We start from the raw sequence: 22,851 nt of genomic DNA on the forward strand, positions 1-22,851 counted from the left end.
AGATTTGGATGAAAGACCAATGTTCTCAATATCTTTCAACTGGGTTGCAATGATAGAGTGGTTTCGTTGTTGCTTCTTGTGCTTGCATTGGGAGATATGAGCTGCATTTTTATACAGGGTTTCTGCATCTCCACAAAACAAAACATTGTTATAACCCAACTTGCTAAGATGGAGAACTGCCAGCTTTAGTGCTTCAGCTTCTACTTCCAAAGGTGTGATCATAGGTGGGATGGCTGATATGTTACGGTTTTGACTCACTTTGACCCCGTTTATTTGATAGTTTTGTAATTGTTTGAGTCCTTTTCAGGTTATAATAAGAGGCTAGGAAGCTAAAAGCAAGGATTGGAACAGCAGAAGCAATCGGAGCAGAAAGGAGTTGAATTGGAGCAGAAAAGCTGATTTTAAACCCAGGAGCACATGCTCCCGATTTCCGAGCACATGCTCCCAACTCTACGGTTTCATGACGACACGTGGCAAGCATCTAGGCGCCGATTCCCTGCCTAATTCCCCTTATTTTAGGCGATCCTTTGTGAGAGAAAGAGGGCTGAAATCGCTTTTTAATAGGGAGATTTGAATTTGGAAGCTTTCCTTATTTTTCTCTACTTGTATGCTATTTAACCTAGGGTTTTTAGGAGAGATAATATACCTTTTCTTTTGGTTTTTGAGCGACGTTTTTGAGAGAGGGAGAAGAGCGGCTACCTTGTGAAGCATTCTCTGAACCCTTTTTTATTTTTCTGTCATTGAATTTCTCATCTTTTGCTATGATTCATTTCTCTATGTCTGAGTAGTTTTCTTTGCTAGATTAGGGGTTTCAAAAGGGGTTTCATGGGTTTGCAACAGAACACAAATAGGGCTTTATATAATCGATTGTCTTCACTATTGTTAGACTTAATGCTTAGGTTGATTTGATCACCCAATCTATGATTCTAGGTTTATCTATTCATCAAAAGTGTAATAGGTTGCTAGAAAAGACATTAGTGGGCAAATTATCCTAGACCTGCGAAAGTTGATGTGTAGGTGATTTGTGAACTTATCATTCCTGTTCTTTAATGCTTGTCTGTGATTCTGGGCTCAAACGACAGTTTAGGGTTTATGGACTGCCGAGCATGTGCTCCGGATGTCTGAGCACGTGCTCCGCGTTTCCGCACAGAATCGATCAGATAGAGTTATTGATATCACGACAGTGGATCAGTTTATATTTATGTTTGAGTTCTAGACTGGTACTTAATCTATGCCCTGAATAGTTGTTTAGTTGCTATCTCTGAAATTCCCGAGAATTACCCATGATCTAGTGTTTTGCTTATTGCCTTTTTATACCGTTTTAATCGCGTTACTGTTACCAAACAAACCCAACTTCGAATTGTCTTCGCTTGAAATTGAACCAATAGAACCATAGAGTAAAACTTGGTCTTCGTGGGATTCGACCCCTAAGTACTACTTCTTTGCTGTGCACTTGCAGTAGGAAAATAGGGTTTAAAACTCTGTGTATCAAGTTTTTGGCGCCGTTGCCGGGGACCAAATTTTTACCTTTGGTTTTCGGCGAAATTACTAGACTAAGACCTTACTGATTTGTCTTTCTGCTTCTTCTTTGCGTGTGTTTCAGGTGCATGCCAAGAAGATCTACAAGAAGAAACAACACCGAAAAACTAGTTGCTTTGTCAGCCGCAGAGCTCTCTTTGGCAGAAAGAACAAACCGCAAGAACAGAAAGTTTCAATCCGTCAACATGGGTGACAATAGAAACAATGAGGATATGGCTGCCGAGTTGCAGCAACTTCGACAACAGTTGGGGCAGTTGCTCCGTGCTCAACACGAAAGAGTCGCGCCGCCACAACCGTCCATTGGGGACAAGGACAACCCGCATGCGTTCTACACCAACCGAGCGGCGATTGTTCCTCCCACCATCCCGAGACAAGATTTTTAGATCAAGCCACAGATGATCTCTCTAGTGAAGCAACACCTATTTCACGTTCTCCCAGCTGAGATTCCGATGGACCACATCGAAAATTTTGAGGAGATATGTAGCACCACTGGTTCAAATGGGATACCGCCAGACTTTCTGAAGTGCAAGCTCTTTCCCTTCTCTCTTGCGGATAGAGCTTCACGTTGGCTGAAGTCATTGCCACCTGGGTCTCTGACATCATGGGAACAGTGTAGATCTGCGTTTCTGGACCATTTCTACACCAAGGCTAAGACCGCTGCCCTGAGGAACAAGATTTCATCGTTCCAACAGCACACTGGAGAAGCCTTCTGCGAGGCTTGGGAGAGGTACAAAGAGTACCGTAGAGAGTGTCCGCACCATGGATTCAGTGATGAACAGATTCTGGGCATTTTCTATGATGGAGTTAACTGGGACTACAGAAACGCTCTCAACTCGGCCAGCAATGGGGATTTTATGACAAAGTTTAAGGAAGGAGCATATCAGTTGATTGAGAACCTAGCTGCAAGCTCCAGAAACAAGGCTCCTGAGTATGACAGGTCCGTGAAGGTCAACAGTGTCGATACGCAAAAGATCGACGAGTTGACAGCCAAGGTAAACCTTCTTCTGAAGGGGAGCCAGAAAACTGTCCATTTTGTCGATGAGACCGGAGACATGCCGCTAGCTCAGGAGATTTGTGATGGAGAGGATGAAACGATGGAGGTTAATTATGTGAGTGGGCAAGGTTTTGTGCAGAACAGGGGTTTCAACCCGAACTACAAAAGCCATCCGAATTTGTCCTATAGAAGCACCAACGTGGAGAATCCTCAGGATCAGGTGTATCCGCAGCAAGGAGCTCAGAATCAGATGGGTTATCAGAAAATCTTCTCAAACAACTTCCAAGGCAAACAGTTTGTGCCCACTCAAAACCGTTTCCAAGGGGGGGAACCAGCAGGCATATACAAGCACTCAGCAAGCACCGTCTTTCACCAACCAGCAGTTGGGATCTTCACTTGCTAGCAGTTGAGATTAATTATATAGTTGAAAACAAAAATAATAAAATTTTATTTCAACAATTGGAAGTGCTTTGATTAATTAAGAAGAAGAAAAATGATTTAATTACAAATTATCTATTTTGGAATTAAAAAAAAAAACTAATTAAACGTCATTAATATAAATACCATACACAACAACAACATTATTGTAGAAAGAAAACAAATTGAATTAGTCTCATCACTTTCAGTTAATTCGTTGCTGCTACAACGTCACACGGCGATGGTTGTGATCTCTGAACTTTCCGGCGGCTCCAATGGCGGTGATCCATACAAGAATCCTCAAGAAGAAGAAGAAGAAGTGAATCAAAACGAGAATCCTCAAGAAGTTGTAGAAGTGAATCTTGCTCCTGTTACTCAAGAACTTCCTAAAGGTGTCATGGAGATCATCGTCGCTCGCGTGCCAATATGTTATTACCTGAAGCTAACTCACGTATGCAGAGCCTTTCGTCAACTAATCGCTTCGCAACAGCTCTTCCTAACTCGCTTGCGCCACGGTGTCACCGAATCGGTTCTTTATGCATTGATCTCGCTCCCAGCACTTGATACCCGACGCTGGTTCATTCTTCATCGTAGCAACATGTCTTCACGATTTATCAGAATATATTCTTCATTTCCTCCCACGTTTCCTGGATCTGCTGCCGTCACAATCGGACACAAGATTTACGTAGTGGGTGGTTACGTCGGCTTTTTGCAACCCTTAACGGATGCTATTGTCATCGATTGCAGATTCAATACGTGGCGTTATCTCCCAAATATGCAAAGGGCTCGTTTCTATGCAGCCGCCGGAGTGATCGACGGAAAGATTTATGTAATCGGTGGTCGCAAGAAACAAGATGATGACTGGATCGAAGTGTTCGATGTAGAGCTTGAGATTTGGGAGACTGTGCCTAGTCAATGCCCTAACGATGCTAGTGCGAGTGGAATATTTGGTACGTCTGTGGTGATGCAGGGGAGAATCTTCATTTTGGATCATCTGAGTTGTTTGGCTTACGAACCAAGGCAAGGTCTATGGCAGTCATGGGGACTTGAAAGTCAACTTAAGAGACTTTGGCGCCCGTTTTCTTGTGCGGTTAGAGATTTGTTGTATTGCCTTGATCTTACGCTTTCTCTTGGACATCCAATAGTGGTATATTATCCGAATGAGTTGGTTTGGAGACCTCTGATGGGCGTATCCACTTCTCAATTGCCTATGCACAGTTATGATCATTGGTCTAAGATGGTGAATTTTGGTGGCAAGTTGTTGATTTTGGGCGGCTATCACGGGAGAGTACATGATGTTTGTTGTGTAGAGATTGCGTTGGAAACACGTCAAGGAGGTCAGATTTGGGGGAATGTGGAATCGACCTCGCTTGTGTATACAGACGACCTGCATTCGGCTTGCATTGAGATTTGTCTAACTGTTACGGTTTGATGATTCATATCGTGGTGCATGGTTTCTTGCAGTACTTTGCAGGTATGTTTCTGTGATGGTTTCTTATGTTTCAGACATTTTCTTGAGCCTCAAGTCTTAGTTAAGCTTTCATAAACTTGCAGGTGAAGTTTGAGCAGCTTGTTGATACACGGGAGCAAGTATGAAGCAAAGTGACTCAGAAAGTGTGATTTGACACATTGGAAAGTAACTCGTCCTTCTTAATCTTTGTTCACAATGTGTAGAGTCGGCCACTGTTTTAGCCTATATACCAAATAAAATACTACGAGACTGACTTCTTCGAATGCATCTTTATTTTGGGTTTTCTTTTTTCACTAACTACTTCCGGTTTGCTTTTAGTTATATAACTACTTTTTTTGTAAGAAACCAGAGTAGTTTATACACTAATGAAACCTAATCTGCTTCTACTAAATGAGCAATTTAATTTGAAATCTTGGTATAGGTAGAGATGAAGATGAACACAGTGATTTAATTTACTGGCGGTTATGATTTTAACAATAGAAGTAGAGAGTCCTGATGAAGGCTGAAGTTCAATATATAGATCATATATACAAAAAGAGAAGATAATATCGTCTGTATGATACTTTGCTATACGTCAATTTAAAAATACTCACTGTGCTTCAAGTATATGAGAGCAATGTAAAAGCAAGACAAATCTGATTGTTAACCTGGCTGTAATCTTGCTTTCAAAACAGCTGATCAAGACGATATAATCCTCTCACGGACATTTTGAAACTACATTGTTTGATCTTGGTACGATTGTGATTCTGGTTCTCAAGGTCTAACAAATACAAAATTGACTGAGTTCTAGTAAATCAGTTAGTTCGCCAAAACCTCCTCCAAGCTCAGTCTCTGTTCCACCAGCCGACTCTGTGTCTGCAGCACCTTCAGGATCCTCTCAGCAATCTGCTGATGCTGCTGTTCTTACTGATTCGTCTCAGTAGAAACCAATGTCAGTTCAACTGCGTTCTGAATTTTTGCTTCTGCTATTTAGTTAGCTTCCAATGTATCGAAAATTCTTGGTCAACTATTTGTTTGTGTTACATTATATGATGGAAGATAATAGAATTGTTACAGCAGGTGTTAATTTTGATAACTTTAATGTTTACTTTAAAGATAACAGTTTCTCTCTTGGACCTTCTTGTAATACCTACCTAAATCACAGCTTTTGAATTTTGGATTGATGAGAGAGATTTTACCATTATGATCATCACAAAATATCAAATTTACTGAATGGTGGTTCGGTATCATCTTTATAAAGCTATTTACAAAGGTTTAAGATAACACAACCAGAAAACAGACAACGGTGAAAGAAACATAACCTTATCACTGAATAGACATAACAGTAAGATTCGACCTCAGAGCTTACTAGCTTGTCTGCCAAACAAAGAATGTCGACCTTCTGCTATAACCTCACCGGTCCTCTTGTTTCTCACAACAACAAGTGTTCCTTTATAACGTCCTCTCTCGCCTAATAATCTCGACGTTACCTCCAACTCCTGAAAGTATATCATTTCCATTTCACAATCATCCCTCTCTCTCTAATCCCATTCTATGAAACCTTTCAGAAACTGTCAAATAACAAAAAAGGTTGAGGAGACATACACCGAGCTTAGATTTAGAAAGGAATGCAGTAGACATGTCCACAGAAACAGAAGGAGGTAAGCCTTCGATTTGTACAAGCGCTCCACCAACTTCAGCGAATACGGTTCACATGAGAAAATGCCTCAGGTACTACTACTTTTTTTGGAGCAGATTTTTTGGCATCCTCTGGTACTCCAAATACATTCCAAAACATCAGTCTCTCATCTGCTCCTGCAGAAGCTACAGTACAACCATTCGGACTCATGGCCGTATATAGAACTCGTGATGTGTGCCCATTGAGCTCAGTCATTTTCACCATAGATGGGTACTTCCAAAGTGTAAGCTGGTTCTGAGTAAACCCATGTGAGCTAAGCAACTCTCTTTCCTTGTTGCTCCATAACAAAGAAGAAACTTGAGAGCCAGTTTCTACCGTGTTCAAGCAAGCTCCTGTCCTAGTATTCCAGAACTTTATTCTCCCATCTCTCCCACCGCCACCAGTTGCAAGCAACCTCGTTTGGAAAGGGCACCAAGCAAGAGCTTTAACTGCAGATGTGTGCTATACAAGCCTGTGCAGCCGCTGAGTACTACCAGAACGGTCCCATATATTAACCACATTTTCGTTGCCACCACTGGCTAAGTGCTGTCCAGATCCTGACCACTTCAACCCACAAACTTCTAACGTGTGACCCTTGTACGTATTGACAACGTGTGAACTAACGCGTACGTCGTTGTTGATGATCTTCCCATCCGCTCCTCCCGTTGTCAAGATGTGATCGTTCCATGCCAATGATCCTACTCTAGACTCGTGACCACACTCCAACGTTCTCACTCTACGACAATCAGCACAATCCCATAAGTGGACTTGAGAGCTGTTAAGCCCAACAGCAAGACAACGACCATCTGCTGCCCAGTTGATACTAGTGACAGGTCCCGTATCTTCATCAACAGTGACAAGCTCAGTAGTAGAACCCTTAGAAGCATCCCAGAGATAAACAGTATGATGCAATGCTATGGCTAGAACGTTATCACTGCCCCAGTCAAGCAGGTTGAGATCAAAGTCATCGGCCAAGTCAGGGGCATCCAACATTCTCTCGCAAGTCTTAGGGATGTGTCTAGGAGGCGGCTTACACTGCTGTTGGTAAAGCGAAGAAGAAGAAGAAGCAGAGTGAAGAAGAGTTGCCACTGGAGTTGGAGTTTGTGGTCTGTTCCTAAAAGCAAGAATACGAGTGCGATTGAGATTCATAGCCTCAGCCAACCGTTTCTTATAAGCTTCTCTCGATGGTGAGCTTACCTTTGTTGCCTGATGATCATCGTTCCGGTTTGGTGGTCTTTCCATTAGCTGCGAGTAGGCAAAGTCAAAATCCATGGCTGATCTATTCGGAATGAATCTGTCAAGCTACACACATTAACAAAAAAAACAAAAACAAAATCAATCAATTGAAACCCTAAAATCCCGAAGAACAGAACAAAGCGACAAAAAAATCGAAACCCTAATTTTTTTTAACAACACTTACGTTTTCTTTGGAGGAATCTCTAGGGAGAAAGGATCGCTGAATTGGGCATCGAGCCATTGCCTTCAAGTAGGAAGAACCTCATGTATCCATTATTCCAAAAATCACAAAAGAGAAACAACAGCAGTGAATGTATTGGTTTAAGGGTTAGAAGAGAAGATCTAAAAAAATAGAAACGAAACCAAACCAAACTAGTCGAATTAGTAAACTAAACTAATCCTGCAGAGAGAATGAAACGTTAAGTAAAAATTGGATTGATAGAGAGAAAAGAGAGAGAGCCAGAGAGAGGTGATTTGATGAGGACTGACTGAGGAGAGAAGTGATTAAGACGGCAGATAGAAGAAGAAGGAAACTCACGGCAATCGCTGTGTGATCGATCGATCACGTATCGTTATTTCTATACCACTTTAAAGCCTTTCTTTTTTAAAATTGGTCGGTTATTTCCGGTTTATATTTGTTTTAAATTTAATTGTGGTTTAATTCGGTTTACATATCACTTGTTGGTTTGATTCCCGTATCGTCGTTATTTCTATACATTTTTTTTTTCTTGGCGGCAACATAACTTTGTATTTTTTGTCGGCAACATAACTTTGTATTTCACAAAGATTAGTTTACAATATTCCATGATATTACAAAATCAGATTTTCTTATCCTAGCATCTTTAGCTAGACTATCAGCTACATAATTTACAGACCGGGAAATTTTAACAAAAGTTATAGATTTGGATGAAAGACCAATGTTCTCAATATCTTTCAACTGGGTTGCAATGATAGAGTGGTTTCGTTGTTGCTTCTTGTGCTTGCATTGGGAGATATGAGCTGCATTTTTATACAGGGTTTCTGCATCTCCACAAAACAAAACATTGTTATAACCCAACTTGCTAAGATGGAGAACTGCCAGCTTTAGTGCTTCAGCTTCTACTTCCAAAGGTGTGATCATAGGTGGGATGGCTGATATGTTACGGTTTTGACTCACTTTGACCCCGTTTATTTGATAGTTTTGTAATTGTTTGAGTCCTTTTCAGGTTATAATAAGAGGCTAGGAAGCTAAAAGCAAGGATTGGAACAGCAGAAGCAATCGGAGCAGAAAGGAGTTGAATTGGAGCAGAAAAGCTGATTTTAAACCCAGGAGCACATGCTCCCGATTTCCGAGCACATGCTCCCAACTCTACGGTTTCATGACGACACGTGGCAAGCATCTAGGCGCCGATTCCCTGCCTAATTCCCCTTATTTTAGGCGATCCTTTGTGAGAGAAAGAGGGCTGAAATCGCTTTTTAATAGGGAGATTTGAATTTGGAAGCTTTCCTTATTTTTCTCTACTTGTATGCTATTTAACCTAGGGTTTTTAGGAGAGATAATATACCTTTTCTTTTGGTTTTTGAGCGACGTTTTTGAGAGAGGGAGAAGAGCGGCTACCTTGTGAAGCATTCTCTGAACCCTTTTTTATTTTTCTGTCATTGAATTTCTCATCTTTTGCTATGATTCATTTCTCTATGTCTGAGTAGTTTTCTTTGCTAGATTAGGGGTTTCAAAAGGGGTTTCATGGGTTTGCAACAGAACACAAATAGGGCTTTATATAATCGATTGTCTTCACTATTGTTAGACTTAATGCTTAGGTTGATTTGATCACCCAATCTATGATTCTAGGTTTATCTATTCATCAAAAGTGTAATAGGTTGCTAGAAAAGACATTAGTGGGCAAATTATCCTAGACCTGCGAAAGTTGATGTGTAGGTGATTTGTGAACTTATCATTCCTGTTCTTTAATGCTTGTCTGTGATTCTGGGCTCAAACGACAGTTTAGGGTTTATGGACTGCCGAGCATGTGCTCCGGATGTCTGAGCACGTGCTCCGCGTTTCCGCACAGAATCGATCAGATAGAGTTATTGATATCACGACAGTGGATCAGTTTATATTTATGTTTGAGTTCTAGACTGGTACTTAATCTATGCCCTGAATAGTTGTTTAGTTGCTATCTCTGAAATTCCCGAGAATTACCCATGATCTAGTGTTTTGCTTATTGCCTTTTTATACCGTTTTAATCGCGTTACTGTTACCAAACAAACCCAACTTCGAATTGTCTTCGCTTGAAATTGAACCAATAGAACCATAGAGTAAAACTTGGTCTTCGTGGGATTCGACCCCTAAGTACTACTTCTTTGCTGTGCACTTGCAGTAGGAAAATAGGGTTTAAAACTCTGTGTATCAAGTTTTTGGCGCCGTTGCCGGGGACCAAATTTTTACCTTTGGTTTTCGGCGAAATTACTAGACTAAGACCTTACTGATTTGTCTTTCTGCTTCTTCTTTGCGTGTGTTTCAGGTGCATGCCAAGAAGATCTACAAGAAGAAACAACACCGAAAAACTAGTTGCTTTGTCAGCCGCAGAGCTCTCTTTGGCAGAAAGAACAAACCGCAAGAACAGAAAGTTTCAATCCGTCAACATGGGTGACAATAGAAACAATGAGGATATGGCTGCCGAGTTGCAGCAACTTCGACAACAGTTGGGGCAGTTGCTCCGTGCTCAACACGAAAGAGTCGCGCCGCCACAACCGTCCATTGGGGACAAGGACAACCCGCATGCGTTCTACACCAACCGAGCGGCGATTGTTCCTCCCACCATCCCGAGACAAGATTTTTAGATCAAGCCACAGATGATCTCTCTAGTGAAGCAACACCTATTTCACGTTCTCCCAGCTGAGATTCCGATGGACCACATCGAAAATTTTGAGGAGATATGTAGCACCACTGGTTCAAATGGGATACCGCCAGACTTTCTGAAGTGCAAGCTCTTTCCCTTCTCTCTTGCGGATAGAGCTTCACGTTGGCTGAAGTCATTGCCACCTGGGTCTCTGACATCATGGGAACAGTGTAGATCTGCGTTTCTGGACCATTTCTACACCAAGGCTAAGACCGCTGCCCTGAGGAACAAGATTTCATCGTTCCAACAGCACACTGGAGAAGCCTTCTGCGAGGCTTGGGAGAGGTACAAAGAGTACCGTAGAGAGTGTCCGCACCATGGATTCAGTGATGAACAGATTCTGGGCATTTTCTATGATGGAGTTAACTGGGACTACAGAAACGCTCTCAACTCGGCCAGCAATGGGGATTTTATGACAAAGTTTAAGGAAGGAGCATATCAGTTGATTGAGAACCTAGCTGCAAGCTCCAGAAACAAGGCTCCTAAGTATGACAGGTCCGTGAAGGTCAACAGTGTCGATACGCAAAAGATCGACGAGTTGACAGCCAAGGTAAACCTTCTTCTGAAGGGGAGCCAGAAAACTGTCCATTTTGTCGATGAGACCGGAGACATGCCGCTAGCTCAGGAGATTTGTGATGGAGAGGATGAAACGATGGAGGTTAATTATGTGAGTGGGCAAGGTTTTGTGCAGAACAGGGGTTTCAACCCGAACTACAAAAGCCATCCGAATTTGTCCTATAGAAGCACCAACGTGGAGAATCCTCAGGATCAGGTGTATCCGCAGCAAGGAGCTCAGAATCAGATGGGTTATCAGAAAATCTTCTCAAACAACTTCCAAGGCAAACAGTTTGTGCCCACTCAAAACCGTTTCCAAGGGGGGGAACCAGCAGGCATATACAAGCACTCAGCAAGCACCGTCTTTCACCAACCAGCAGTTGGGATCTTCACTTGCTAGCAGCTCTCAAGATGAGCTGAAAAACATGATGCAACAACTCTTGGTGAATCAACAAAAAGCTTCAGTGGAAATCAACGCTAAGGTCGATACCATGTACAATGACCTTAATGGGAAGTATGAGGCAGTAATGTCACATGTGAAGAAGCTTGATGTTCAGGTTGCACAGACTGCTGAAGCCGTGAAAAGAACTCCTGGGACTTTGCCCGGAAAAGGGGAAGCAAACCCGCGGAACGAGTATGTCAATGCGATTGAGCTAAGGGGAGGAAAGAAGTTACCCCCTAGAGAAGCACCATCCGCTAGGCTTGACAAGGGCAAGGGTATTGCTGAAGAATACCTTCCTCAACATGCTGCTGAGACTCCACCGTTGAGTCAAAAAGAAGCCGAAGCATCCGGCGAGCATGTGCTCCCACCCAGCGAGCACGTGCTCCCGACTCCCGATCAGACCGTTCCTATTGAGGTACCTCCTGCACGCGTGTACACCCCTAGGGTTCCTTACCCTGTTCCTCCTAAGAAATCTCACAAGGATTTGGAGGATGCAAAATGCAAGGAGATGTTGAGAGAATTGACGGTAAAACTACCCCTAGCTGATGTTGTTCAGATGATACCTGCTTTGAAGAGATATGTGAAAGGGTTAGTTTCTGGGAGACTGTCAGAGGAAGAGAACGTGATGATGGTTTCAAGAGAGTGCAGTGCTGTGCTGCAAAACAAAGTGCTAAAGAAGAGAGATGATCCAGGGCGATTTGTCTTCTCCGTGAGAATCGGTAAAACGATTTTTGCAAACTCCCTCTGTGATCTAGGTTCCAGTGTGAACCTTATGCCATATTCAGTGGCTAAAAGGCTGGGATACACGAAATTCAAGTCTACACGGATTTCGTTAGTATTCGCGGATAGATCCACCAAGCGCCCCATAGGAGTGTTGGAGGATTTACATGTCCAGATAGGGGACACGCTTATACCAGCAGACTTTGTGGTTCTGGAACTTGAAGAAGAACCACGTGACCCCCTGATCTTGGGTAGATCATTCTTATGCACAGCTGGTGCGATTATAGATGTGCAAGGGGGAGCGATCGATCTCCAGCTGGGGGATATGATCGCAAGGTTTGAGATGAATAAGCTGCTCAAAAAACCTATGATAGATGGTCAGACTTTTGTGGTTGATGATGGTTCAGAGGCTGCACATGAGGTTACCGATGAAGTTCTCACTCTCGACCCGTTGGAGGTTGCCTTGACAAAGGCAGAGGGTAAGTATGGATTCTTGAATAAGGAAGCTGACGGTTTTACACGCATTTTGGATGCAGGCACACGGTTCCAGCAACTGGTAGCTTACGCCAGCCTAGACGATGAGAACCAATCAGGGGAGGAATCCGCCGAGGGAGCACCTGCTCCGGATTCCGGAGCACATGCTCCGGTAAAGTCAGCAGACGATCCTTGGAGCGAGTTAAGAGCTCCAAAGGTAGAGCTAAAACCACTTCCAGCCGGGCTAATGTACGCGTTCCTAGGTCCTAACTCTACATACCCCGTGATAGTGAACTCTGACCTAAACAATGTAGAGACCGCTTTGCTCCTTTGTGAACTTAGGAAGTATAGAAATGCTCTAGGGTATTCACTAGATGACATCCCAGGAATCTCACCAGATCTTTGCATGCATAGGATACATCTAGAAGATGAATCAATGACTTCGGTAGAACATCAGAGGAGGTTGAACCCAAATCTAAAGGATGTTGTTAAGAAAGAGATAATGAAACTTCTAGATGCGGGTGTAATTTATGCTATTTCTGATAGTTCCTGGATTAGTCCAGTTCATGTAGTCCCTAAGAAAGGTGGAATTACAGTGGTTAAGAATGATAAGGATGAGTTGATTCCTACTAGGACAGTTACGGGACATCACATGTGCATAGACTATAGAAAACTTAATGCTGCGACCCGTAAGGATCATTTTCCTTTGCCGTTTATTGATCAAATGCTTGAGAGATTGGCTAACCATCCTTACTACTGTTTCTTAGATGGCTATTCAGGTTTCTTTCAGATCCCAATCCATCCCGACGATCAAGAGAAGACCACATTCACATGTCCTTATGGCACCTTTGCTTACCGCAGAATGCCGTTTGGCTTGTGCAATGCACCAGCGACCTTCCAACGATGCATGATGTCCATTTTCACTGACCTGATTGAGGATATAATGGAAGTTTTCATGGACGATTTCTCTGTCTATGGGAGCTGCTTTTCCGTTTGTTTGTCTAATTTGTGCAGGGTGTTACAGCGGTGTGAAGACAAACATCTGGTGCTGAATTAGGAGAAATGCCACTTCATGGTCAGAGATGGGATAGTGCTGGGACACAAGATTTCTGAAAAGGGGATTGAGGTTGACAAAGCCAAGGTGGAGGTGATGATGAGTTTACAACCGCCTAATTCGGTAAAAGGGATGCGCAGTTTCCTTGGCCACGCCGGTTTCTACAGACGGTTCATTAAGGATTTCTCCAAGATAGCAAGACCACTTACCCAGCTGTTGTGTAAGGAAGTGAAGTTTGACTTCGATTCTGCTTGCTTGGAAGCGTTTCACACGATCAAGGGAGCCTTGGTTAGCGCTCCGATTGTACAACCGCCAGATTGGGACCTTCCCTTTGAGGTCATGACTGATGCGAGTGACTATGCCGTGGGAGCAGTTCTGGGACAGAGAAAAGACAATAAGCTGCACGTGATATACTATGCCAGCCGCACCTTGGATGAGGCTCAGTGCAAGTACGCTACAACCGAGAAAGAACTTTTAGCGGTTGTGTTTGCTTTTGAGAAGTTCCGATCATACCTTGTTGGTTCCAAAGTGGTTGTTCACACTGATCATGCAGCATTGAGGTATCTACTGACCAAGAAGGATGCAAAACCAAGGCTACTCCGTTGGATTTTGTTGCTTCAAGAGTTTGACTTGGAGATTAAAGACAAGAAGGGTATTGAGAACGGAGTTGCAGATCACTTATCAAGAATGAGGATAGAAGAAGAGCTACCCTTGGATGATAGCCTTCCTGAAGAACATGTTTACTCGATCGGCATCTTTGATCCCGCCGAGCACATGCTCCGCCTGGGAGCCCATGCTCCGAAAACCCCGTGCAAGGCAATCGATACCAACAAACAGCCGAGTTTTCCTTGGTTTGGAGAGTATGCAAACTACCTAGCAGCAGAGAAAGAACCTACTGAGTTTGTGGGGAACAAGAAGAAGAAGTTCCTAAAAGACATAAGGCGGTATTTTTGGGATGAGCCTTACCTCTATAGGCATTGCTCGGATGGTGTTTTCAGGAGGTGTGTGACTGAGGAGGAGGTTCCTGGAGTCTTGTTTCATTGCCATAGCTCACCCTATGTTGGACACTTTGCTACTTTCAAAACCGTGTCCAAAGCTCTTCAAGCGGGTTATTGGTGGCCTACCATGTTCAGAGATGCGCAGCGGTTCGTGTCTATTTTTGACACATGTCAGAGAGAAGGGAACATCAGCAGGAGGAATGAAATGCCTCAGAATTTCATCTTGGAGGTTGAGGTATTTGATGTTTGGGGAATTGACTTCATGGGACCTTTCCCGAACTCATTCGGCAATGAGTACATATTGGTGGCTGTCGATTACGTGTCCAAGTGGGTAGAAGCTTTGGCCAGTCCCAATAATGATGCAAAGACCGTGCTCAAGATGTTCAAGTCGATTATTTTCCCACGGTTTGGTGTCCCACGGGTAGTCATTAGCGATGGTGGATCGCATTTCATTAACAAGGTCTTTGAGAGTCTTCTCAAGAAGAATGGAGTGAGGCACAAGGTCGCCACCCCCTACCACCCACAAACAAGCGGCCAAGTTGAGATCTCTAATCGGGAGATTAAGAGCATTTTGCAAAAAACAGTGAACACAACAAGGAAGAATTGGTCTCAGAAGCTAGATGAGGCTCTATGGGCTTATAGAACCGCCTACAAAACACCCCTGGGGACTACACCGTTTCATTTGGTGTATGGTAAGGCGTGTCACCTTCCTGTTGAGCTAGAGTACAAGGCTGCTTGGACAGTGAAAATGCTGAACTTTGACACTAAGAGCGCCCATGAAAGGAGGAAGATGCAACTGCATGAGCTAGAGGAGATTAGGCACCTCGCCTATGAAAACTCAAAACTCTACAAGGAGCGTACCAAAGCCTACCATGACAAGCGGATCCTCACTAGGACCTTTGCTCCTAATGATCAAGTCTTGTTGTTCAACTCTAGGCTAAAACTGTTTCCCGGAAAGCTAAGATCACGATGGTCCGGACCCTTCACCATCAAGGAGATTAGACCATACGGGGCTGTTGTGTTGCTGGACACAAAAGGAGGAGAATTTGTGGTGAATGGAAAGAGGCTGAAGCCGTATCTTGCAGTCTCTGAGCATGCAAGGGGTGAGACCGTCGCCCTAGGCGATCCTCCTACTGCCTAAGGAGCTTTCGAGTCAAGCTAATGACTTAAAACAAGCGCTGGGTGGGAGGCAACCCACCAGGTATATATTACTGAGTTTTTCTTTTTCTTTTTAGGATTTTTTTCTTCTCTTTTCGGTTTCACGAATGTTGGAAGAAGACGCGGAGCACATGCTTGCAGGACGCGAGCAACCCGATGCACATGCTCGACGAACTGAGAACAAAAGGAAAAAAAGAGAGGAGCGATTGGGCTAGGTAATTTCAATGCAATTCTTTGGCTCAGGCCCACCAGGCCCACTAGCCTACCAACTCGCAAAACCCTCCTCTCTTCTTCTTCTCCTTCTTCTTCTTGTCTAGGTCTCTCTTTGGCTTATTTTCACACCGGAGACGGTGTGAAGTAAGTCCGGGGGAGGGTCACCTATGACATTTGTTTTCTTTATTTTTCTTTTTGTTGAGTCAGTTTGTCATGTGAGTCGAACCAAAACTTGTGGGAATTAGGACCGAAATCTGTGATGTTTTTAACCATTTGTGAGTTTGACCGTTTTTCCTAGTGACCATTGTTGCAGAACTAAGAGTACAGAGACGAGCTAATACCTCTTCACATTCAGACCCTTCTCCTGGCCAGAAAGGCTTCATCCCATTAAGGTTTCACCGGAAAGACTTAGACTCTACTTTATTGGAACCTAACCGGATTTAAATTCTTCTCGTTTTGGGCAGTAGGATAGGGAACGTGTCACATATTCAGGACTTCTTATTCATTTTGCCAATCTTGCTTATCCTGAATAGCTAGCTCATTTTAAGTTAGTACCCACCCCGAGCCTGACCTCCTTTCAAACCACTTGCACTTGTATTTTTGTTTTCTCATTCTGTGCAGCTATGTGCAAAACGGTCGGGGAGAGCAGGACTGACACAATCTCTAACTCGCTCTTGCTGGAGAACCAAAGAGGAAAAAGCCGGACGGACAGAGCACATGCTCCAACCCAGCGAGCACCTGCTCCGAAATTATATAAATCCGAGTCCGCGAGTTGTTTTGAGCAGAGAGAGAGCCTAGGATACGGTCCGCATGCTCCTGGGGCAATATCAGAAGAAGATCTCCCATCATCCTTCATATGTCTCATTAAAAAAAAAAAAAAAAAAAAACGTTTAAGGATGATGGAAAGGGACCAGAGCTAGTGTTACACACCCCCGAGCATGCGTTGTACCCTGAGGAGAAAAAGAGAGGCTGAGTTTGAGAAGATAAGAAGAGGAGAGTGATTAGAGGTTGTGGACATCAATGAGTCCACTCTCCCTTACCATTTTGTGTGATATCCTGCATCTCTTTCGAAGTAATGGTAACTCCTAAACACTCTATAGCTCCACCATTAAAACAGCCTTTTATCTACCAAGCCTCGATTTCACTAGCTTAATGCAAGGATTGGAACAGCAGGAGCAATCGGAGCAGAAAGGAGTTGAATTGGAGCAGAAAAGCTGATTTTAAACCCAGGAGCACATGCTCCCGATTTCCGAGCACATGCTCCCAACTCTACGGTTTCATGACGACACGTGGCAAGCATCTAGGCGCCGATTCCCTGCCTAATTCCCCTTATTTTAGGCGATCCTTTGTGAGAGAAAGAGGGCTGAGATCGCTTTTTAATAGGGAGATTTGAATTTGGAATCTTTCCTTATTTTTCTCTACTTGTATGCTATTTAACCTAGGGTTTTTAGGAGAGATAATATACCTTTTCTTTTGGTTTTTGAGCGACGTTTTTGTGAGAGGGAGAAGAGCGGCTACCTTGTGAAGCATTCTCTGAACCCTTTTTTATTTTTATGTCATTGAATTTCTCATCTTTTGCTATGATTCATTTCTCTATGTCTGAGTAGTTTTCTTTGCTAGATTAGGGGTTTCAAAAGGGGTTTCATGGGTTAGCAACAGAACACAAATAGGGCTTTATATAATCAATTGTCTTCACTATTGTTAGACTTAATGCTTAGGTTGATTTGATCACCCAATCTATGATTCTAGGTTTATCTATTCATCAAAAGTGTAATAGGTTGCTAGAAAAGACATTAGTGGGCAAATTATCCTAGACCTGCGAAAGTTGATGTGTAGGTGATTTGTGAACTTATCATTCCTGTTCTTTAATGCTTGTCTGCGATTCTGGGCTCAAACGACAGTTTAGGGTTTATGGACCGCCGAGCATGTGCTCCGGATGTCTGAGCACGTGCTCCGTGAAACAAGTTTATTTTGTGGTGTGAATGATGATGTATGCAATGGTGAGATATGAATGGAATGATGGATGGGTGTTTCAATTCCCCTTATGCTATTGCAGTACAAGAGGTATCAATCCTAAATGAGTGTTTGTGAACAATTAAGATGTGCATATGAATCTAAGTTAAGACAAATGTAAAGATTGTTTGTCACTAACAATCCTAGGAAGAAAATGTAAAATGCAGAAAATAAACTACAAGAACTAACAACTAGATGCAAATGAAACTGAATGATTGAAGCAGTGATAAAGCAAGAACAGAAACAGAGACTACTACTAATGAACTAATGCAAGATAATTAATGAACTGAAAACTAAATGTATGCAACAGGAATGAAAGAAGACAAACACAAATCATAGACACAGAGTTCTGGGGATGAACTCGAGCAGCACTCGACCGAGTGTAGGTCGAGTGAGTGGTCGAGCTAGACTAGACGCAGAAACAGAGCAATGCAATAAAAACAGAGTAATTCTAAATCCAATCAAACAACAAGCAAGCAACAGGATTAAGACTAAGATTTCAATAAACAAAGAAGGTCCTGAGGATGGATTCATGGGATGGACTAATCATTGTGGTTATCTAACTTGGTCAACAAATCTCAAGCAAACTTTGAGCTAACCTCTAGACATATTAATCTAAGACAAGTTTCTCCCACTCTCATGGTCAAGAAACAATCAAACCTATGCAATTCTAGACTTGTTCTCACACAGTAAAGAATCTACACAAGCAGGCATTAAGCAATACATCTCAAACCAAACAAGACCTCTAATCTCTTAGCAAGCCTAATGGTAAGCTATAGATCTAGCCTTATCTATGCTTCCTAAACATTGGTGTGATGCTAAGAAGCTTGAAATCAGACTCTACCCTCTCAGATATAGAATCAGCATTAAGATCATCTACCCTAGAAGAGATCTACAACAATCAAGCTTGACCAAGTCACACAAACCACAAGATCAATCCATCCTAACCCATCCTCAAGATCCTAAGGAAACTACTCACAACAATACATGGTGATCAAAGTCAAAAACCCAGAAAATATTGAAACTTGCATTATTAGAAAGATTAAACAAAGATCTTCAATATTGATGAGAGGATGAAACTCAAATTCTCAATATCTTGAAAGTTATAGAACCAACAAAATATAAGAATCTAGTCTTCTTTCATAAGATCTTAAAAATAAAAATGCAAAAGGAATAAAACTAAAAAAGGTAAAAACTAGGTTTAGGGAATATCTAAAAAGTTGGACCCTTTGGTGGCTGCAGGTACAAGGCCTTATATAGGTGAGGAGGTGGAAGCCCTAAAAATAGAAAAAGTCAAAGTAGTCAACGGCTCGGTCAACTCGACCAGTGCTCTGTCGAGTCCATGGTCGAGCTGACTTCTCTCGTGCACACTCCACTCGGTCGAGTCCATCTACCCACTCGGTCGAGTGGTGGTTGAGTGGTGCGGTCGAGTTGGACTCCGGACCTTGATTCTACAGCCTTAACTCTCTTGTTTTCTCCTTAGGACAGCTTCACTTCTCCTCAGCATTGCTTCCATGCTCCTTAAGCTCCAAAATCACCTGTTTATGCATGAAAAGATGCAAATGCAATGCAACTATACTCTAATGCATGATTAGTCCTAAAGCTACACAATAATGGCCTAAATGGATAGCAAAAGATGCAAAAGTTGTGAATAAACTAAGGGAAAACAAGGTAAAATATATGAACATCACTCCGCGTTTCCGCACAGAATCGATCAGATAGAGTTATTGATACCACGACAGTGGATCAGTTTATATTTATGTTTGAGTTCTAGACTAGTACTTAATCTATGCCCTGAATAGTTGTTTAGTTGCTATTTCTGAAATTCCCGAGAATTACCCCTGATCTAGTGTTTTGCTTATTGCCTTTTTATACCGTTTTAATCGCGTTACTGTTACCAAACAAACCCAACTTCGAATTGTCTTAGCTTGAAATTGAACCAATAGAACCATAGAGTAAAACTTGGTCTTCGTGGGATTCGACCCCTAAGTACTACTTCTTTGCTGTGCACTTGCAGTAGGAAAATAGGGTTTAAAACTCTGTGTATCAATGGCCACCATTCCTTTTAACATAAGTTGTGCATTTTTGTGATATAAAGCCCAATCAATCTCTGCACCATCATTTGGAGATTTCCATGAACCGTCAACGAAACAGCAGTATTCCTCGGCCTTGCTAATAATGGATTGGTCCGATTTAGTCGGCGTCGGAGTCTGAAACTTCTTTTTCTCTTGAGCTTGTTGTGTCTGTACTTCTTCGTGACTAGCTTCAAAGCTTTCTCTCCATTGCTGCAAATCAATGATAGCTTTGTTGATAATGTCAGGAATGGACAACCTTTTATCGTTGAAAATCAGGTCATTTCTCATCTTCCAAATGCACCAACCAATGAAGGGGAATAAACTCACTTCCTTTCTTTGGTTGTTATTCACATGCAGTAAAAGCTCGATGTTTTGATTAATAGAATTGGAAGAGAAAAAATAACTTGTATGGTGATTATCTATAATAAGATTCCAAATCTCTTTGCTTAGCCTACAATGGAAGAGAAGATGATTGAGGTCTTCTGGTGCTTCCCCACATCTTTGGCATGTATCATCAGTCAACATTTTTCTCTGCTTTAAATTAGTTGTCGTTGGTAGTGCATTATGAATGCATCTCCACCAGAAGTGTTTAAGTTTTTGAGGCATACTATACATCCAAAGCTTTTTAAATGATGTGAAATGAGAGGTATTAAGCGAAGTATTTGCATCCGAGGAGTTTGCATTGGAGAGCTTACGCTGGAGGTGATACCCAGATTTAACTGAGTAGAGTCCGGTCTTCGTATGGATCCAAGCAATTGTATCATCTGCTCTTGTAATAGACGGACGAATCATTCTGATGTGTGGAATGTCCTCATGGCTAATGTTGCTATGAAGCATAGCTTCATTCTATCCTCCCTGAGATATCAGATCGCTAACTGTTAATGTAGGATGAAAAGTGGCGCCAGGTCCTCTTGCTGGTCTTGGTGGACTAAGGGGAAGCCATTGATCATGCCAAACATTAATTTGTTTACCATTCCCCACTATATGCTTTATACCCTGAGATAGAAGATGGGTACCTTGGGATATACTTTTCCAAGCATAGCTGGAATTCGGTTTGCATGTTGAGGTAAGAAGACTCTGCTTTGAATAATATTTGGCTTTGAGAACTCTTGCCAAGAGTGATGTTGGTTGTTGGAGAATCCGCCAACTCTGTTTTACAAGCAGAGCTAAATTAAAGTCTTTAAGATCTCTAATTGCTAAACCACCAATTTCCTTGGAATTTGTGACCTTACTCCATGCTATCCAAGGGATTTTGTGCTTATCCTTAGTGTTGGACCACCAAAATTGTCTCATAACTTTAGTGATCTAATTAATTATCCTTTGGGGTAGAAGGAAGCAGGACATATTGTATGTTGGGATTGCTGTAATTACTGATTTCAGGAGAATCTCTTTGCATGCAGGAGACAGAAGCTTAGTATACCAACTATCCATCTTGTGATCGATTCTTTGAGCAAGATATGAAAAAGCATTTGCTTTACTTCTACCAATAAACTCAGGTAACCCCAGATACCGACCAAAACCTTCGGTTTTATGTATTTTTAAAATACTACAAATCTCTCTTCTTGTTTATGGATCGATACCTTTGCCAAAAGTGATAGCCGATTTTTGAAAATTTACACTCTGACCTGATGCTTTCTCATATTGGTGCAGGATGTTGAGGATAGTTGTACACTCGTTCACCGAGGCTCTGCAGAACAAAAGTGAATCATCTGCAAAAAGCAAATGAGATATTGGAGGACCGTTTCTGCTGGCCTTAAAGCCATGAAGCCTTTTCTCTTTGATGTTTTGTTGGATGAGAGCAGACAAAGCTTCAATACATAATAGGTAAACATAGGGTGAAATAGGATCACCTTGTCTTATCCCTCTCTGAGGTTTGATCTGTCCAACAAGTTGTCCGTTGATGAGCACTGAAGTAAGAAACAGTTGTGATGCATTTCATTATCCATTTAGACTAGACTTCGGAGAATCCCATTTTCTTCATAACTGCCTCAATAAAAGACCATTCTACCTTATCAAAAGCTTTACTAATATCCAGCTTTGCAGCTATAAAGGGTTTAACAAGTGTTTTTGTATGGAGAGAATGAATAAGCTCATGCGCTATCAAAATATTGTCCATAATCAACCTCCCAGGAATAAAAGCTGACTGGTTTGTAGAAATAATGTCATTTAACCAAGGTTTAAGTCTCTCAGCTAAAGCTTTTGATATGATTTTGTAGGCTACATTGGCTAAGCTTATAGGTCTGTAATCCTTAACTTCATTAGGCTGCCCCACTTTTGGTATCAAGCAGATGTGTGTACTATTCATTTTTAGATCCAATTCACATTCTTCAAAAAATAATTTGGCAAAGTTGTACACACCTGTATGGATAGTGGACCAATGGTCTTGATAAAATCTTGGGTTAAATCCATCTGGTCCTGGAGCTTTTTCTCTTGACATAGTGCAGACAGTTTGGTACAGCTCTTTTTCTGTGATGGGCTTAGTAAGCTCTTTATTCATCTCCACTGAGACTCGAGGTTTAATATATTGTACAACAGAATCAATGTAATCTTGATTTGCATCTGTAAGATAAAGAGTCTAGAAATAGTCTATAATTACTCTGTCAATACTCAATACCATTCTCATCGGTCCAGACCTTGCCGTTTGTATCAGCAATTGCATTGATTCTATTCTAGCTTCGCCTTTGCTTGGTTTTTGCGTGGAAGAATCTTTTGTTACGGTCTCCTGCTTGGAGCCACTGAATTCGGCTTTTTGTCTTCCAATATTCCTCTTCCATCCTATAAGCATTGGTTAGTTCCGTTTTCAATAATTTGATGTTATTGAAATCAATAGGAAGAGTGTTATACGCTTGATGAAGCTGAGATTTCAGTGCTTGGATTCTCCTTGCTGAGTTAAGAGGATTGTGTGATTTCCACCTTGAGAGACATGATCTACATCTCTTGAGAGCTTCATGGAAAT

At 42.1% G+C, this 22,851-nt stretch overlaps 2 protein-coding genes, 2 non-coding genes and 2 pseudogenes across 5 annotated transcripts; 2 read left to right on the forward strand and 4 right to left on the reverse strand.

Moving 5' to 3' along the window:
• Nucleotides 1-2,198: 2,198 nt before the first annotated feature.
• On the reverse strand, nucleotides 2,199-2,305 carry LOC147925138 (small nucleolar RNA R71). The gene has a single exon (XR_015585549.1). It is a non-coding gene; the product is annotated as a small nucleolar RNA R71 (small nucleolar RNA).
• Nucleotides 2,306-3,155: 850 nt separating this feature from the next.
• LOC147925139 (F-box/kelch-repeat protein At2g29830-like) lies at nucleotides 3,156-4,382 on the forward strand. Its single transcript, XM_087492499.1, has one exon. The coding sequence runs from the start codon at nucleotides 3,192-3,194 to the stop codon at nucleotides 4,380-4,382; it is 1,191 nt and encodes a 396-aa protein (XP_087348625.1). The 5' UTR covers nucleotides 3,156-3,191.
• Nucleotides 4,383-5,609: 1,227 nt separating this feature from the next.
• On the reverse strand, nucleotides 5,610-7,855 carry LOC104749902 (cell division cycle 20.2, cofactor of APC complex-like; annotated as a pseudogene). Its single transcript, XR_015585191.1, has 3 exons — nucleotides 7,499-7,855; nucleotides 6,006-7,380; nucleotides 5,610-5,899 (listed from the first exon to the last, which is right to left on the reverse strand). The product of XR_015585191.1 is annotated as a cell division cycle 20.2, cofactor of APC complex-like (transcript).
• Nucleotides 7,856-8,101: 246 nt separating this feature from the next.
• Nucleotides 8,102-22,200, reverse strand: LOC147925140 (uncharacterized; annotated as a pseudogene).
• On the reverse strand, nucleotides 10,411-10,517 carry LOC147925141 (small nucleolar RNA R71). Its single transcript, XR_015585550.1, has one exon. It is a non-coding gene; the product is annotated as a small nucleolar RNA R71 (small nucleolar RNA).
• On the forward strand, nucleotides 11,174-13,441 carry LOC147925142 (uncharacterized). The gene has a single exon (XM_087490604.1). It carries the CDS (start codon nucleotides 11,174-11,176, stop codon nucleotides 13,439-13,441), a length of 2,268 nt encoding a protein of 755 aa, XP_087346730.1.
• Nucleotides 22,201-22,851: the final 651 nt, after the last annotated feature.

This window comes from Camelina sativa, chromosome 16 (genome assembly GCF_030686135.1).
Source record: "Camelina sativa cultivar CO46 ecotype springtype chromosome 16, ASM3068613v1".
Lineage (NCBI taxonomy): Eukaryota > Viridiplantae > Streptophyta > Magnoliopsida > Brassicales > Brassicaceae > Camelina > Camelina sativa.

Coding starts and splice junctions, on each gene's coding strand:
- LOC147925139 (XM_087492499.1), top strand. CDS start 3,192: ATGGTTGTGATCTCTGAACTTTCCGGCGGCTCCAATGGCGGTGATCCA.
- LOC147925142 (XM_087490604.1), top strand. CDS start 11,174: ATGATGCAACAACTCTTGGTGAATCAACAAAAAGCTTCAGTGGAAATC.